Here is an 18,109-nt window from a genome sequence, read left to right as displayed (position 1 = left end):
GTTTTAATCTCTTCATATCTATAGAAAATCTAATGTGGTTGAATTTAACAGATGAAAATAAAACAAACAAAAAACTAAACATGGATGAAAACAATCAGGTTTTTGCAGGTTATTCTAACAAGAAACCTGAGCAACAAACTAACACATGGACATGTGAACACATGAACATGTGAACTACACACCAACACACACAGACGTTTTACTAAAAATGTTTTTATTTAATTTAAAAAGTTCAACAACACACTGGTGATTTGCACACACACACACACACACACAGAAGATACATCCAATAATCTGACAGTTACATTAATACAAACACATTTTCCCTCAGATTTATTTATTTAATCACTTTAAAAAAAGAAAAATCACAGGTTTTTTTTTAAAAAATAATTTAAAATAAAAACATTTTCTTTCTTTCAGTTGTCAGATTCTCGTCTGTTTCCACGGCAACAGCCAGGAAACCAGAGCAGAAAATCAGATCAGCTTCCTTTTACATGAGGTTCTGGAAGAGACACACACACACGCACAGAAGAAACTGTCTGATTATACTGACAATGATGAGATTAAATCAGATTAAATGAGGTGCTTGTGTTTTCAACTCTGTGTTAAAACAAACCTTGTCTCTCTGTCCAGGAAAGACTCCGCCCCCTCCCAGTGACCCGTAGCCTGACATGTGGACGCTGGGCAGGAAAGTGGACTGACCATGTGGGATTATAATCGTATCTGCACATGGATCAAACGACATTTAGGATTATAATCTCATCTGCACCTGAATCAAACGACATGTGGGATTATAATCTCATATGCACATGGATCAAACGACATTTGGGATTATAATCTCATGTGCACGTGAATCAAACAACATGTGGGATTATAATATCATCTGCACATGAATCAAACGACATGTGGAATTATAATTTTAGCTGCACATAAAAAACGTGGAATTATAGTCTCATCTGCACCTGAATCAAACATGTGGAATTATAATCTCATCCGCACATGAAACAAACAACAAGTAGCCAAATTAAAAATGTAAAACAGTGATGGAGTGGGCGGAGCCAAAGACGTTCACTGGTCATTGTGTCTAATCTCAAAGTGATTCAATGGGATTTCTATGATTTGATGACTTTGTATCTTTGAAGTCTCCTCCTCCTCTGAGGTCAAAAGTCACTGCTCTCTCTCTGTGACTCAGAACATTGTCAGCAGGGCAGAGTCAGTTACCATGGCAACATACTCAGAACAGTATCAGAGCACATTCACATGCTAAATTAAGAGATGGGTTTCAGGTGTGTGTGTGTGTGGATCCTGGAAGCTGATTGGCCGTTCCACAGGATATATAAGAGTCCTCATGGTCCACAGCTGCAGCTGCTCACACACCCTCTCGCTCAGTCTCAGGGGTTTTGATCTAAAATGTTTGTTTAGTTTGTTGCTGCTGGGATTTTTTGGGAGTTGGGAAGGGAAAGGGTTCACATTGTGGTTTGTGTGTGTGTGTGTGTGTGTGTGGGGGGGGGGTGTTATTGTCAGACCTGCTTGAACGTGTGTCTCTCTCTCGTCCTTGTGTGTTTTCTTCTTACTCCTGGTTCTGTGTGTGTGAGCGGTGAGGCTGAAATCAGCAGCTGCAGCACACACACACACACACACACACACAAAAACACAACAAGAAAACATGCTGGTGAAGAAACAGGAAAAATCATTCTGTGTCAAATACACGACAGATCACATCTAGAATTGTATTCATGTAGAATTCATGTTGACTCTGTTGTTTGTTGTCACAGTGGAGATGAAACCATGAACCTTTTTCTTTTTTACCAGGAAGTCTCTTGAGATTAAATCTATTTTTCTAGGAATAAAAACCTTCACAAATTTAAGATAAAATCATGTCAGTCACATCTTTGAAATTTATTTTTTGAATCCAGTCACAAGACTTTCATTTCATTTCTGCAGGAAATGACATTTTTCTAGTTTGATATTGAAATTTGAAAACATTTTTTTTTTTTTTTTATGTAAATTGTTGAGTTTAAATAAAGTTTTGTAATAAAACAGTCCGCTGAATAAAGTCTGACCTCTGCTGCTGTGAACCTCAGTGGCGTCGCGGCTCTGGTTCACGGTGAACAGATCTGGGTTTGATTGAGAAACCTGTGAGCTGAGGTGATGATGATGATGATGAGGGTGAGTGAATAAGTGACAGTGATGAGAGGGTGAGGAGTCGCTGGGCTGGTAAAACAGATGATCTGCTTTAGATGACAGGACGGACACTTCATCTCTGGACGTGTCCATCAGATAAGTCCTCACAGGAAGTGGGGGACACCAGTCATCCTCGTCTTCATCATCATCCTCATCAAAGCTGCAGAGAGACAACAATGAACATCATGTAAACATCTGTAACATCAACAGAAACAAAGCTGAAACTTTCATTAATGAAAACATGAATAATAATTTACATGTTTGTAAAAACATGCCAAATAATGAGCTGTTCTCTATAAACACCAAGAGACTGGCTGCCAAATAATGAGCTGTTCTCTATAAACACCAACGTACTGGCTGCCAAATAATGAGCTGTTCTCTATATCCACCAACGTACTGGCTGCCAAATACTGAGCTGTTCTCTATATCCACCAACGTACTGGCTGCCAAATAATGAGCTGTTCTCTATATCCACCAACATACTGGCTGCCAAATACTGAGCTGTTCTCTATATCCACCAACGTACTGGCTGCCAAATAATGAGCTGTTCTATGTATCCACCAATGTACTGGCTGCCAAATAATGGGCTGTTCTCTATATCCACCAATGGACTAGCTGCTAAATAATGAGCTTCATGACTAAATGAAGATCTTGTTCCTGGAGAAGGAGAGAAGGTGTCAGTCACGAGTCTCACCTGAGTTGCTCTTCTTCTTCTCTCTTTGTCAGACACTTGTCCTCATTAGCAGGAACAGGAAGTGACATCACGTCCATCCAGGTGAGAGGAGCTGACTGAGACGAGGAGCCCGTCGACTTCTGTGTCATCAGTTTGTCTGTGAAGACAAATAAGTCTGTCAACGTACGTGAAGTGATTACTGAGGTCTTAACGGGTCACGTGACTTTGTTGTCTTTAAAAAAACAACAACCTGTGTCTAAACATAAAATGCAACATACAGAAAAAATATAGGATTGACTCAAATTACAATAATAATACTAAAAACTCACCGATGTGTTTCTTACTGTACTGCAGTTTGGCATATTCAGACCCGGACTGGATGGTCCACTGGTCCAAGTCCTGGTCCAGACCCAGCAGTACCGGGTTGCTGCTGTAGGGGTCTGGACCCTGGTTGTAGGAGGAGCTACAGTAGGTGTCGTAGTAGGTGAGCAGCTCGTGGTCTGCAGCAGCAGCAGAGGTGTTGATGGTGCTGTAGATCGGACTCTCGTTAGACTCCGTCTGGTTCTTGAAGTTCAAACCTGAAACTGCTGAAGAGAAAAAGACTGAGTTACATTAAATATGATCATGTTTCTGCGGAGTGTGTCTGTCCTTCCTGTCCTCTCTCTCTGTCAGGCTGCAGGATCCAGATCCAGTTTATTGTTGTTTATCTGCTCCTGGTCTCTACCTCACCTCCCTCTTGTCCTTTCTGTTCCCATTTTTCCTTCCACCCCAACCTGTCTTGGCAGATGCTGCACATCTTTGGTTCTGGTTCTGTCAGAGATTTCTCCTTCTGTTAAAAGGGAGTTTTTTCTCTCCACTGCCCTCTAGTGTTTGCTCATTGTGTGTGAACTGTTTCATCTCAATGACGTGTCCATGTACAGAGACCAGAGATAATGCATGTTGTGATTCAGTGCTTTGCAAATAAAGTTGAATTGAATGAAGTTCTTACTGTTGTAATATTTGTCTGAGTCCAGTTTTCCTGAGTTGAACTTGACAGAGTCCAGGTTTGGAGTTGGCCATGAATCTGCGAGCCACGGATAATTCCCCATGTTTGAGCCCAACAAGCTGGGCCTGAACAAACAAACCCAGGATTAACACTTAAAAAATATTACTTACTAAATATAAATGGTAATGTGGATTTTACCGTCCGTTTAACATCCCAGATCCTTCACCGTGAGCAAATCCAACTAAGAAGAAACAAAACAATGTTTTACAGCACATCACGAAATCAAAAATTAAACACAGGTTAGACTCAGATTAAAAGCAAGTGTCGATAAAAAGTAACAAGTCAATCGTTTAACAGGAAGTTTGACTGTGAAAGTGAAAAGTAACTAAAATGATATGAAACTGTCAGTTATTATTCTTTGCAGCTGTTTGAAACTTAAAGAAAGTTTAACAGACGTTTGATTCAGAAAAGATAAAAAGTCATTAAAATATTCTGAAGGAGAAGAAATAAAAACTAATCTTTTTATCTTTGTCTTCATCACCATAGACTTTTATTTAGCAAAGAAAAACGATGATGAGCTAACGATTCATGATCCATAATCTATATTAATCTATCCATAATCTATATTAATCTATCCATCATCTTTATTTGTATTAACTACACTGAACTCTGTCCAGACTATGTCATGAAATATGACTGAAGTTATTTTATTTGTCATTATAATATTAAATTACAGTAACACAGCATAATATCATCAGCATAGATATTAACCTCAGAATCTTTTAAATCAGCTTTTAAAACATTTTGTTTGTCAGAACTTTTAGAAAAAATAAGTCTCGCCAAGTCCTTTCATGGTTTCATCTTTTCTGTTTTTAAACTCTTTTAAAAGTAACTTTTCCTGCTGTTTTAGCTTCAAACCGTTTGAATAGTTTGTCTCTGTGTGAAATGTGCTAAATAAATTAGCCTTATGCTGTGATAATGATGCTAAGAGACGTCTGTGTGTGTAAGAATAAATCATGTATATAAGACATGTATATACTGTATATAAAACCGTTTTAAAGTTTAAAAAATCCTGACTCAGCTGTTGTTCACCCTCTCACCTGCTGGTGTGTAGGCGAAGGATGTGCTGTAATGTCCCAGCTGTTTGCTGCTGCGGTGACGACAGTAAAACCAAACGCCGACACTCGTCACCATCAACCACACGGCCACACCCACTCCTGCGATGAAGGCGGGCTTAAACAGCACGCTGCTGATCTGCTCCGATAAGCTGAGGTCAGCGTCTTTGTCCACAGGCGTCAGAGACTTCTCCAGAGGGACAGCTGACGGAGACAAGACGGAGACAAGACGGAGACAAGACAGAGACAAGACAGAGACAAGACGCATCATCATGTTCATGTGTTGATGTGTTCATCATGTGTTCATGTGTTCATCATGTTCATGTGTTGCTGTGTTGACTCACTGAGGATCAGATGGACAGGAGGACTCACAGATCCCTGACCCAGCTCGGTCACAGCAGCCACAGTCACAGTGTAGTGGACGTCAGGACGCAGACCGGAGAGAAGGATGGACAGAACCGCTCCGTCCACTGTTCTGTTGATCTGCTGCTTCTCCTGGTCCACACTGTCCAGGTCCCTGTCCCTGTGTCTGTCCCTGCTCAGACACCAGATCTGAACCAGAGCAGAGAGATCTGTGATGATGTCACGCTTCATTTCATTATTCCATGTTTTATAACACGAGAGATCATTAAAACATGAACTCTGCTGAATAATCTCATGCAGGGATGAGATTATGACGAAATCTGTGTTTAAACTGACAAATACAAACTATCTTTCACATAGAAAATGGATCATTATACAATAATAACAATAATAATCATGTATTTCCTTTTGTTTTGTTTAAAATTGTGATTTTGATCTGAACATCATGAATTCATCGGTTAATCTCATAACTGCAGTTAAAATAAAATAGTAGAAGAAGAAAAGTTCTGGCCTGAGCTTTAATGTGAATAAACATTTTAAAATGTTTCTTTTGTGACGAAAGAAAGAAGACTTTTGTTGTTTTCTGGTGAACTCACAGATGGACAGAATGTAAATGACAACAATAGAAGAAGAGAGTTCTGTTTCCACAGCCTGACGATTAATAGTCAGTGTTGAGCTGTGACTTTCTTCTTCCTCTGGTGAACACACTGTGACTCATCATCTACTGTTCTAACCACACACACACACACACACATGCACACAGATTCAATGACTGAAGGATTGACGATATTTATGTTGATTTTGAGGCAGAGGCCAGGAGAATAAAAAAGCTGTTCTCCACTGAACCAGCCAAGGTGTACTCTCAGAGGCAGGGAGGAAATAACAACAGGTCAGACCCACCAAGAGCTGAGGTGGAAGAATACTGGAAAGCCATATGGGAAAAAGAGGCATCACACAACCCAGATGCCCAATGGCTATTGGACCTTAGAGCAGACCACAGTAACCTCCCAGAACAAGAACCAGTAACCATCTCAATGGCAGACATCCAAGAAAGAGTGTCAAAAATGAAGAGCTGGACAGCACCAGGCCCCGATATGATCCATGCCTACTGGCTGAAGAAACTAACAACACTCCATGACCGACTAGTGGCGCAGATGAACCAGCTGCTAAGGGATGGGTCCCACCCAGAGTGGTTGACCCAGGGCAGGACGGTCCTAATCCTGAAGGACCCTCAGAAGGGACCCATCCCATCCAACTACAGGCCAATAACCTGTCTCTCCACAACATGGAAATCCCTGTCAGGCATTATTGCGGCTAAGATGAGTAAGCATGTAGCTCAATACATGAACGGGGCTCAGAAGGGAATTGGTAGCAACATCAGAGGAGCCAAGCACCAGCCTGCTGGTTGATAGAACAGTCGTCCGAGACTGTAAGAGCAGACAGACCAACCTGTGCCCTGCCTGGATTGACTACAGTAAAGCTTACGACTCAATGTCCCGCACATGGCTACTGGAATGTCTGGAACTGTATAAGATCAACAGGAACCTAAGGGCCTTCATTCAGAACTCGATGGGAATGTGGAAGACAACCCTAGAGGCCGACTCAAAGACAATTGCCCAAGTCAACATCAAATGTGGCGTATATCAAGGAGATGCGCTATCACCACCCCCTCAGTCAGATCATCACAAAGAGTGGTTACGGGTACCATTTCCGAAGTGGAGCAACAATTAGCCACCAGCTCTACATGGAAGACATCAAGTTGTACACCAGGAATGAGCGAGAAATCGACTCACTGATCCACACCACCAGGATCTACAGCAACGACATAGGGATGTCATTCGGATTGGACAAGTGTGGCCGGATGGTCTCAAAGAGAGGCAAGATGATCAGAACTGAAGGGTTTGACCTATCAGAGGGCAACATAGGCGATATCCAAGACAGCTACAAGTACCTTGGTATCCCACAGGCTAATGGAAACCATGGGGAAGCTGCAAGGAAGTCAACCACAACCAAATACCTCCAGAGAGTAAGGCAGTAAGGCAGGAACAAGATCCAAGCCATCAACATGTACGCACTACCAGTCACCAGATACCCCGCTGGGATCATAAGCTGGCCAAAGGAGGATATAGAAGCCACAGATATCAAGACAAGAAAGCTCCTCACGGAGGGTTTCACCCCAAATCCAGCACCCTGAGATTGTACGCTAAGCGGAAAGAGGGAGACCGAGGACTAGTGAGCATCAAGGCCACTATCCAGGATGAAACATCAAAAACCCAAGAGTACATCAGGAAAATGGCCACAAAGGATGAACTGCTGAGTGAATGTCTCAGGCAACAGAAAGAGTGCATAAGAGTGCAGAGGAAAAGGAGCAGACAACCTGAAGGGACAAGCCCCTACATGGCATGTACCACTGCCAAATTGAAGAAGTGGCTGATATCGAGAAGACCTACCAATGGCTGGAAAAGGTTGGACTTAAAGACAGCACAGAGGCACTGATCATGGCAGCACAAGAACAGGCCCTAGGTACAAGAGCCATAGAGGCCAAGATCTACAACAGTAGATCTGACCCAAGGTGCAGACTATGCAAAGATGCCCATGAGACAGTCCAGCACATAGTAGCAGGGTGTAAGATGCTAGCCGGGTCAGCGTACATGGAGAGACACAACCAAGTTGCTGGAATAATGTACAGGAACATCTGTACCCTGAATGGAATAGAAGTACCCAAATCACAATGGGCCGCACTACAGAAGGTGGCTGAGAACAACAGGGCCAAGGTGCTGTGGGACTTCAACTTCAAGTCTGACAAACAGGTCCTGGCTAACCAACCGGACATAGTGGTGGTAGACAAAGTTATTTTCACATGCTGTTGCAACAACTAGTAACGTTAGAAAAACTACAACACCACACCGGATCTAGCTAGACCGGAAACAAAACAGGCACTGAGGCACAGAGACTGAACACGTCTGTGAACGTGACTCAACAGGAAGTCATTTTTTATTTAGCCAATTGAAAGTGAGACATAGACATGTGAGAAGTGTCGTGGTTTGTTGAACTCTTGTCTCACCTTGTATTCACGGATGATTCCACTGTGAACTGTGTGAGGGGGAGGTTCCCATGAAACACTGATGCTCGAGCTGTTGGTGAGCTGAACCACGGAAACCGCCTGAGGGGGCGCACTCACCACTGCACACACACGCACAATAACAAATAAAAAACATTAAAAACCGGTGACAGTTGTGTTGTGAGGTCATGAATGTGATGAAGATCATGAAGGTGATAAAGATCATGAAGGTGATGACGTGGGTTCCGTACCTTCCTCAGGAGTTCTCAGCAGAACCATGAGGCTGTCGTGTCCCTGCAGCTCGTTAAAGTATGGCCGGATCTTCACCTCATACTCGGTGCTGCTCTTCAGATCTTCTAAGATGCTGCTGAGGTCAGACGTGGCCTTCACGTCCTGGACCAACCACGAGCTGCCGATGGTCCGGTAAAAAACCCGGAAACCCTGAACGTGGCGAGACTGACGAGCCACCTGTAAAACAAGAGACATGTTTAGTTTGTTCTGGAGACGATGGTGTCCTACCATCATTTAATCATTTAATAGAAACATTTAATCAGCTCAGTTTTTAACTCACAGTCCAGGAAATCCTGGCACTGGTTGGAGACAGAACCACGGGTTTCTGCAGGTAAACAGAAACTTCTCCTAAATCTCTCTGCACCTGTCTGTGGTCCACGGTCTGGACTGAAGGACTCCCGTCTGAAAACAAGGACGAACATCTCACTCTCACCTGGTCAACTTTCATATAATAAAAATAATAATAATAGTACTAAAAGTGTTATGTTATCCAGACACAGATGAATGCACAGCAGAGTAATAACATGCTTCAGCCTGGAATTACAAAGAATTATCACTCACTCACTCACTCACTCACCGTGAGTCCTGACAGGTTCAGAGATAGGACTGGGGTCACTGAGGCCGTAGGAGTTGACCGCTCGGACGATAAAGAGATAAACGGTGTTTGGTAAAAGTTCCACCACTGTGTGGCGCTCCTGCTGCACGTGATCAGCCACCGTCTGCCAGCTGCTGCCCACGGACTGACTGCAACAAGAAAACAGCCACATATGTCAGATCTTTGTCGGACTTCAGTCCCTGATCTGGTTCTTCTGACAGTCATGTGAGGGATTAACACATGTGATTTTCCTGATTTCAAATCATAAGATTTAATTATGTTTGATATTTACGACTGAACAGTGATTGTGGGCGTGAACAAAACTTCACAATAACCAATGAGAGTGAGATCGCCGGGAAACACCAGCTAACAAGTTCTGGTTCCCAGAATGTTCTGGAAATGTTACATTTGGTTGTGGGAATCTTTCTTGTCACAACCTTCATACAACCTTTAGAGAACATTCCGCAAAGGTTCCCAGAACGTTCCCCCAACGTTACTTTGTCACAACATTCATACAACCTTTAGAGAACGTTCTGCAAAAAGGTTCCTAGAACGTTCCCTCAACATTACTTTGTCATAACCTTCATACAACCTTTAGAGAACGTTCCGCAAAGGTTCCTAGAACGTTCCCCTAATTTTACCTTGTCACAACCTTCAGAGAATGTTCTGCAAAGGTTCCCAGAACGTTCCCCCAAAATTACTTTGTCATAACCTTCATACAACCTTAAGAGAACGTTCCCCTAACTTTACCTTGTCACAACCTTCATACAACCTTTAGAGAACGTTATGCAAAGGTTCCCAGAACGTTCCCCCAACGTTACTTTGTCATGACCTTTATAAAACTTTTAGAGAACGCTCCACAAAGGTTCCCCTAACTTTACCTTGTCACAACCTTTATACAACCTTTAGAGAACGTTCTGCAAAGGTTTCCAGAACGTTCCCCCAACATTACTTTGTCATAACCTTCAGACAACCTTTAGAGACCATTCTGCAAAGGTTCCCAGAACATTCCCCCAAAATTACTCTGTCATAACCTTCATACAACCTTAAGAGAACGTTCTATAAAGGTTCCCTGAACGTTCCCCCAACATTACTTGGTCATAACCTTCATACAACCTTTAGAGAACATTCTGTAAAGGTTCCTAGAACATTCCCCCAACATTACTTTGTCATAACTTTCATACAACCTTTTGAAAATATACCACAAAGGTTCCCAGAAGCTTCCCCTAACTTTACCTGTCACAACCTTCATACAACCTTTAGAGAACGTTCTGCAAAGATTCCCAGAACGTTCCCCCAACATTACTTTGTCATAACCTTCATACAACCTTAAGAGAATGTTCTGTAAAGGTTCCCAGAACATTCCCCCAACATTACTTGGTCATAACCTTCATACAACCTTTTGAGAACATTCTGTAAAGGTTCGTAGACAATCCCCCAACATTAATTTGTCATAACCTTCATACAACCTTTAGAGAACGTTCCGCAAAGGTTCCCAGAACATTCCCCCAATGTTACTTTGTCATGACCTTCATAAAACTTTGAGAGAACGCTCCACAAAGGATCCCCTAACTTTACCTTGTCACAACCTTCATACAACCTTTAGAAAACGTTCTGTAAAGGTTCCCAGAACGTTCCCCCAACATTACTTTTTCATAACCTTCATACAACCTTTAGAGAACGTTCCACAAAGGTTCCCAGAACATTCCCCCAACGTAACTTTGTCACAACCTTTAGAGAACGTTCTGTAAAGGTTCCAAGAACGTTCCCCCAACATTACTTTGTCACAACCTTTAGAGAACGTTCTGCAAAGGTTCCTAGAACGTTCCCCTAACTTTACGATGTCACAACCTTCATACAACCTTTAGAGAATGTTCTGCAAAGGTTCCTAGAAAATTCCCCCAACATTACTTTGTCATAACCTTCATACAACCTTTAGAGAACGTTCCGCAAAGGTTCCCAGAACATTCCCCCAACGTTACTTTGTCATGACCTTCATAAAACTTTGAGAGAACGCTCCACAAAGGTTCCCCTAACTTTACCTTGTCACAACCTTCATACAACCTTTAGAGAGCATTCTGTAAAGGTTCCCAGAACATTCCCCCAACATTACTTTGTCATAACCTTCAGACAACCTTTAGAGACCATACTGCAAAGGTTCCCAGAACGTTCCCCCAAAATTACTCTGTCATAACCTTCATACAACCTTAAGAGAACGTTCTATAAAGGTTCCCAGAACGCGCCCCCAAAATTACTTTGTCATAACCTTCATACAACCTTTAGGGAACGTTATGCAAAGGTTCCCAGAACGTTCCCCCAACGTAACTTTGTCATGACCTTTATAAAACTTTTAGAGAACGCTCCACAAAGGTTCCCCTAACTTTACCTTGTCACAACCTTTAAACAACCTTAAGAGAACGTTCTGCAAAGGTTTCCAGAACGTTCCCCCAACGTTACTTAGTCATAACCTTCATACAACCTTTAGAGAATGTTCTGCAAAGGTTCCCTGAACGTTCCCCATACATTACTTTGTCATAACCTTCAGACAACCTTTAGAGACCATACTGCAAAGGTTCCCAGAACGTTCCCCCCAAAATTACTCTGTCATAACCTTCATACAACCTTAAGAGAACGTTCTATAAAGGTTCCCAGGACGTTCCCCCAAAATTACTTTGTCATAACCTTCATACAACCTTTAGAGAACGTTATGCAAAGGTTCCCAGAACGTTCCCCCAAAGTAACTTTGTCATGACCTTTATAAAACTTTTAGAGAACGCTCCACAAAGGTTCCCCTAACTTTACCATGTCACAACCTTCAAACAACCTTTAGAGAGCGTTCTGCAAAGGTTCCTAGAACATTCCCCAACATTACTTTGTCATAACCTTCATAGAACCTTTAGAGAACGTTCTGTAAAGGTTCCAAGAATGTTCCCCAACATTACTTTGTCATAACCTTCATACAACCTTTAGAGAACGTTCTGCAAAGGTTCCTAGAACGTTCCCCTAACTTTACCTTGTCACAACCTTCATACAACCTTTAGAGAACGTTCCACAAAGGTTCCCAGAACATTCCCCCAACGTAACATTGTCACAACCTTTAGAGAATGTTCTGCAAAGGTTCCTAGAACGTTCCCCCAACGTTACTTTGTCATAACCTTTATACAACCTTTAGAGAACGTTCTGTAAAGGTTCCAAGAACGTTCCCCCAACATTACTTTGTCATAACCTTCATACAACCTTTAGAGAACGTTCCACAAAGGTTCCCAGAAAGTTCCCCTTACGTAACTTTGTCACAACCTTTAGAGAGCGTTCTGCAAAGGTTCCCAGAACGTTCCCCCAAAATTACTTTATCATAACCTTCATACAACCTTAAGAGAACGTTCTGTAAAGGTTACCAGAACGTTCCCCCAACTTTACCTTTTCACAACCTTCATACAACCTTTAGAGAGCGTTCTGCAAAGGTTCCTAGAACATTCCCCAACATTACTTTGTCATAACCTTCATACAACCTTTAGAGAACGTTCCACAAAGGTTCCCAGAACGTTCCCCCAAAATTACTTCGGTCATAACCTTCATTCAAACTTTAGAGAATGTTTCCCTAACTTTATCTTGTCACAATCTTTATACAACCTTTAGAGAACATTCTGCAAAGGTTCCCAGAAAGTTCCCCCATCGTTACTTTGTCACAACCTTCATACAACCTTTAGAGAATGTTCTGCAAAGTTTCCTAGAACATTCCCCCAACGTTACTTTGTCATAACCTTCATACAACCTTTAGAGAACGTTCTGCAAAGGTTCCTAGAACGTTCCCCTAACTTTACCTTGTTACAACCTTCATACAACCTTTAGAGAACGTTCCACAAAGGTTCACAGAACATTCCCCCAACGTAACATTGTCACAACCTTTATAGAATGTTCTGCAAAGGTTCCTAGAACGTTCCCCCAACGTTACTTTGTCATAACCTTTATACAACCTTTAGAGAACGTTCTGTAAAGGTTCCAAGAACGTTCCCCCAACATTACTTTGTCATAACCTTCATACAACCTTTAGAGAACGTTCCACAAAGGTTCCCAGAAAGTTCCCCTTACGTAACTTTGTCACAACCTTTAGAGAGCGTTCTGCAAAGGTTCCCAGAACGTTCCCCCAAAATTACTTTATCATAACCTTCATACAACCTTAAGAGAACGTTCTGTAAAGGTTCCCAGAACGTTCCCCCAACATTACTTGGTCATAACCTTCATACAACCTTTAGAGAACGTTCCGCATAGGTTCCCAGAACATTCCCCCAATGTTACTTTGTCATGACCTTCATAAAAATTTGAGAGAACGCTCCACAAAGGTTCCCCTAACTTTACCTTGTCACAACCTTCATACAACCTTTAGAGAACGTTCTGTAAAGGTTCCTAGAACATTCCTCCAACATTACTTTGTCATACCCCTCATACAACCTTTAGAGAACGTTCCGCAAAGGTTCCAGAACATTCCCCCAACGTTACTTTGTCATGACCTTCATAAAAGTTTGAGAGAACGCTCCACAAAGGTTCCCCTAACTTTACCTTGTCACAACCTTCATACAACCTTTAGAGAGCGTTCTGTAAAGGTTCCCAGAACGTTCCCCCAACATTACTTTGTCATAACCTTCATACAACCTTTAGAGAACGTTCCACAAAGGTTCCCAGAACGTTCCCCCAAAATTACTTCGGTCATAACCTTCATACAAACTTTAGAGAATGTTTCCCTAACTTTATCTTGTCACAATCTTCATACAACCTTTAGAGAACATTCTGCAAAGGTTCCCAGAAAGTTCTCCCATCGTTACTTTGTCATGACCTTTATACAACCTTTAGAGAATGCTCAACAAAGGTTCCCCTAATTTTTCCTTGTCACAACCTTCATACAACCTTTAGAGAATGTTCTGCAAAGGTTCCTAGAACATTCCCCCAACGTTACTTTGTCATAACCTTCATACAACCTTTAGAGAACGTTCTGTAAAGGTTCCAAGAATGTTCCCCCAACATTACTTTGTCATAACCTTCATACAACCTTTAGAGAACGTTCTGCAAAGGTTCCAAGAACGTTCCCCTAACTTTACCTTGTCACAACCTTCATACAACCTTTAGAGAACGTTCCACAAAGGTTCCCAGAACATTCCCCCAACGTAACATTGTCACAACCTTTAGAAAATGTTCTGCAAAGGTTCCTAGAACGTTCCCCCAACGTTACTTTGTCATAACCTTTATACAACCTTTAGAGAACGTTCTGTAAAGGTTCCAAGAACATTCCCCCAACATTACTTTGTCATAACCTTCATACAACCTTTAGAGAACGTTCCACAAAGGTTCCCAGAAAGTTCCCCTTACATAACTTTGTCACAACCTTTAGAGAGCGTTCTGTAAAGGTTCCCAGAACGTTCCCCCAACATTACTTTGTCATAACCTTCATACAACCTTTAGCGAACGTTCCACAAAGGTTCCCAGAACGTTCCCCCATCGTTACTTTGTCATGACCTTCATACAACCTTTAGAGAACGCTCAACAAAGGTTCCCCTAATTTTTCCTTGTCACAACCTTCATACAACCTTTAGAGAATGTTCTGCAAAGGTTTCCAGAACGTTCCCTCATCGTTACTTTGTCATAACCTTCATACAACCTTTAGAGAACGTTCTGTAAAGGTTCCCAGAACATTCCCCCAACATTACTTTGTCATAACCTTCATACAACCTTTAGCGAACGTTCCACAAAGGTTCCCAGAACGTTCCCCCATCGTTACTTTTTCATGACCTTCATACAACCTTTAGAGAACGCTCAACAAAGGTTCCCCTAATTTTTCCTTGTCACAACCTTCATACAACCTTTAGAGAATGTTCTGCAAAGGTTTCCAGAACGTTCCCTCATCGTTACTTTGTCATAACCTTCATACAACCTTTAGAGAACGTTCCACAAAGGTTCCCAGAACGTTCCCCTAACGTAACTTTGTCACAATCTTTAGACAACCTTTAGAGAACGTTCTGCAAAGGTTCCCAGAACATTCCCCCAAAATTACTTCGGTCATAACCTTCATACAAACTTTAGAGAATGTTTCCCTAACTTTACCTTGTTACAACCTTTAGAGAACATTCTGCAAAGGCTCCCAGAACGTTCCCCCAACGTAACATTGTCACAACCTTTAGAGAATGTTCTGCAAAGGTTCCTAGAATGTTCCCCCAACGTTACTTTGTCATAACCTTTATACAACCTTTAGAGAACGTTCTGTAAAAGTTCCAAGAACGTTCCCCCAACATTACTTTGTCATAACCTTCATACAACCTTTAGAGAACGTTCCACAAAGGTTCCCAGAAAGTTCCCCCAAAATAACTTTATCATAACCTTCATACAACCTTAAGAGAACGTTCTGCATAGGTTCCCAGAACATTCCCCCAATGTTGCTTTGTCATGACCTTCATAGAAATTTGAGAGAACACTCCACAAAGGTTCCCCTAACTTTACCTTGTCACAACCTTCATACAACCTTTAGAGAACGTTCTGTAAAGGTTCCCAGAACGTTCCCCCAACATTACTTTGTCATAACCTTCATACAACCTTTAGAGAACGTTCCACAAAGGTTCCCAGAACGTTCCCCCATCGTTACTTTGTCATGACCTTCATACAACCTTTAGAGAACACTCAACAAAGGTTCCCCTAATTTTTCCTTGTCACAACCTTCATACAACCTTTAGAGAATGTTCTGCAAAGGTTTCCAGAACGTTCCCTCATCGTTACTTTGTCATAACCTTCATACAACCTTTAGAGAACGTTCTGCAAAGGTTCCCAGAACATTCCCCCAAAATTACTTAGGTCATAACCTTCATACAAACTTTAGAGAATGTTTCCCTAACTTTACCTTGTTACAACCTTTAGAGAACATTCTGCAAAGGTTCCCAGAACGTTCCCCCATTGTTACTTTGTCATGACCTTCATACAACCTTTAGAGAACGCTCAACAAAGGTTCCCCTAATTTTACCTTGTCATGACCTTCATACAACCTTTAGAGAATGTTCTGCAAAGGTTTCCAGAACATTCCTCCATCGTTACTTTGTCATGACCTTCATACAACCTTTAGAGAACACTCCAAAAAGGTTCCCCTAACTGTACCTTGTCACAACCTTCATACAACCTTTAGAGAACGTTCTGCAAAGGTTCCCCCAACGTTCCTTTGTCATAACCTTCATACAACCATTGGAGAACATCCTGCAAAGGTTTCCAGAACGTTCCCCCAGCGTTACTTTGTGATGAGAAGATGATGATGCTGAAATGTCACAAATATGGATCGGTGGAGGAAAAGCTTTTCATTTTCATCTCTAAAAAAGTATTTCTTTGGTGAGTAAGGTTTAATAATATGCTAATTTAAACTTATGATTATTAGTTAATAAATAGTGTAAAAGGGTTTCAATAAGATTAAATAAACATATGTTTCCTATTACTTAGGGAATTACCTATATTTTTATTTCATGTTTAATTTGACTTCATTGTTTCTTGTTATAAAATAAGTTTTTTTTTCATTCATTCAAACACATAATTTGACCGATATGACCGATTATGCATCAATATTACTTTTACTGCCAGTGTTTTTTTCAGAAAAAAAAAGATTGAAATAAAAGATTAAAGATGTGAAAATTCTCACATTAGAGAATCTGGAAACAATTGTGTGATTAAATATTAACATTTCTAAACAATGATGCTTTTCATCCACTGAGTTGGTGACAAATCAACAAAACCTGGCTCATTTGAGCAAAACTAAAAATAAATACATGTCATTTTATGATTTATTTAATTCATAAATTTGTATTTAGTTTGAAAAAACTGTCATTTCTAAAATATAAGAACAGAAACAAGTTCACTACAACTAAATTAAACCTGGTTTCACACATTGGTTCAGTTGGCGCCTCCTGCTGGTGAAAGATCATGTTGCTTGTGTGACCCACCACTCACACACGTGTGGAGTGTGATCTCACACATGGTCACGTGACCACGCTTCATCGAAGTTCATCGTAACTCTGTAACGTTGTAAGTCTCTAACTCTGTTACTCTGTAAAGCTGTAACATTGTATCGCTGTAACTCTATAACTCTATAACTCTAACCCTGTAACTCTGAAACTATTTTACATTGTAACTTTGTTACATTGTAACTCTGTTACCCTGTTACCCTGTTACCCTGTAACGCTGTTACTCTGTAACTCTGTAAGGCTGTAAGTCTCTAACTCTGTTACTCTGTAACCAGGACCACACACACACGGTGTTTCATCAGACTCTTTGTACCTGAAGGCTTGGATGACGTATGCGGTGACCGCGGCTCCGCCCTCATGTGGGTTGGACTGCCAGGTGAGAGTGACGGTGTTTTTGGTGACATCTGTCACCAGAGGTTTGTGAGGAGGTCCTGGAAGCTGAAGGAACTCAGAGACTCTGGACACTGGAGGACCTCCATCCTCTGACACACATAGAGTACATACATATATGTATATATACTGTATATTTAACAGTGTAGAGAGCTGTTGTCATGGTTACCTCTGATGGTCAGTGTCCCGGTCCAGCTGGTTTCTCCTGTAGAACTGGACACGACACACATGTATGTCCCTGAGTCTGAGTCCTGTTTAAAACACCACAGGAAAGGTTTTCTTCTGTGTCAGAAACTGAAATAAAACTTTAGAACAAAATCATTTCATTTATCTCTGACTTATATTTAAGATGATGATTGTTTGTGTGCATTTATAAATAATGACTTAAATATCTGATAAGTTTTATTAAGAATGAATTTCCTGAAAACAAATGTAATATATTATACTATATATTATATATATTATATATA

The 18,109-nt window shown here is 41.2% G+C and overlaps 1 protein-coding gene across 2 annotated transcripts in view; it reads right to left on the bottom strand.

Moving 5' to 3' along the window:
• Nucleotides 1-160: 160 nt before the first annotated feature.
• LOC131463208 (roundabout homolog 2-like) overlaps nt 161-18,109 on the bottom strand; it is a 43,856-nt gene continuing 25,907 nt past the window's right edge. The window contains exons 10-25 of one of the 2 annotated variants that reach the window (XM_058634974.1): nt 17,809-17,890; nt 17,563-17,731; nt 9,250-9,416; nt 8,953-9,074; nt 8,633-8,849; nt 8,385-8,503; nt 5,302-5,509; nt 4,943-5,161; nt 4,041-4,083; nt 3,846-3,967; nt 3,187-3,444; nt 2,879-3,014; nt 2,064-2,344; nt 1,527-1,616; nt 617-723; nt 161-502 (exon numbers count right to left, since the gene is read on the bottom strand). In XM_058634974.1, the coding sequence (XP_058490957.1) occupies nt 491-502; nt 617-723; nt 1,527-1,616; nt 2,064-2,344; nt 2,879-3,014; nt 3,187-3,444; nt 3,846-3,967; nt 4,041-4,083; nt 4,943-5,161; nt 5,302-5,509; nt 8,385-8,503; nt 8,633-8,849; nt 8,953-9,074; nt 9,250-9,416; nt 17,563-17,731; nt 17,809-17,890 (2,352 nt within the window). In that variant the 3' untranslated portion in view covers nt 161-490. The remainder of the gene's footprint in view (nt 503-616; nt 724-1,526; nt 1,617-2,063; nt 2,345-2,878; nt 3,015-3,186; nt 3,445-3,845; nt 3,968-4,040; nt 4,084-4,942; nt 5,162-5,301; nt 5,510-8,384; nt 8,504-8,632; nt 8,850-8,952; nt 9,075-9,249; nt 9,417-17,562; nt 17,732-17,808; nt 17,891-18,109) is intronic. The other variant, XM_058634975.1, reaches the window with a different exon arrangement.

Source organism: Solea solea, chromosome 7 (genome assembly GCF_958295425.1).
Source record: "Solea solea chromosome 7, fSolSol10.1, whole genome shotgun sequence".
Taxonomy (NCBI): domain Eukaryota; kingdom Metazoa; phylum Chordata; class Actinopteri; order Pleuronectiformes; family Soleidae; genus Solea; species Solea solea.
This window is presented reverse-complemented; position numbering and strand designations above follow the sequence as displayed.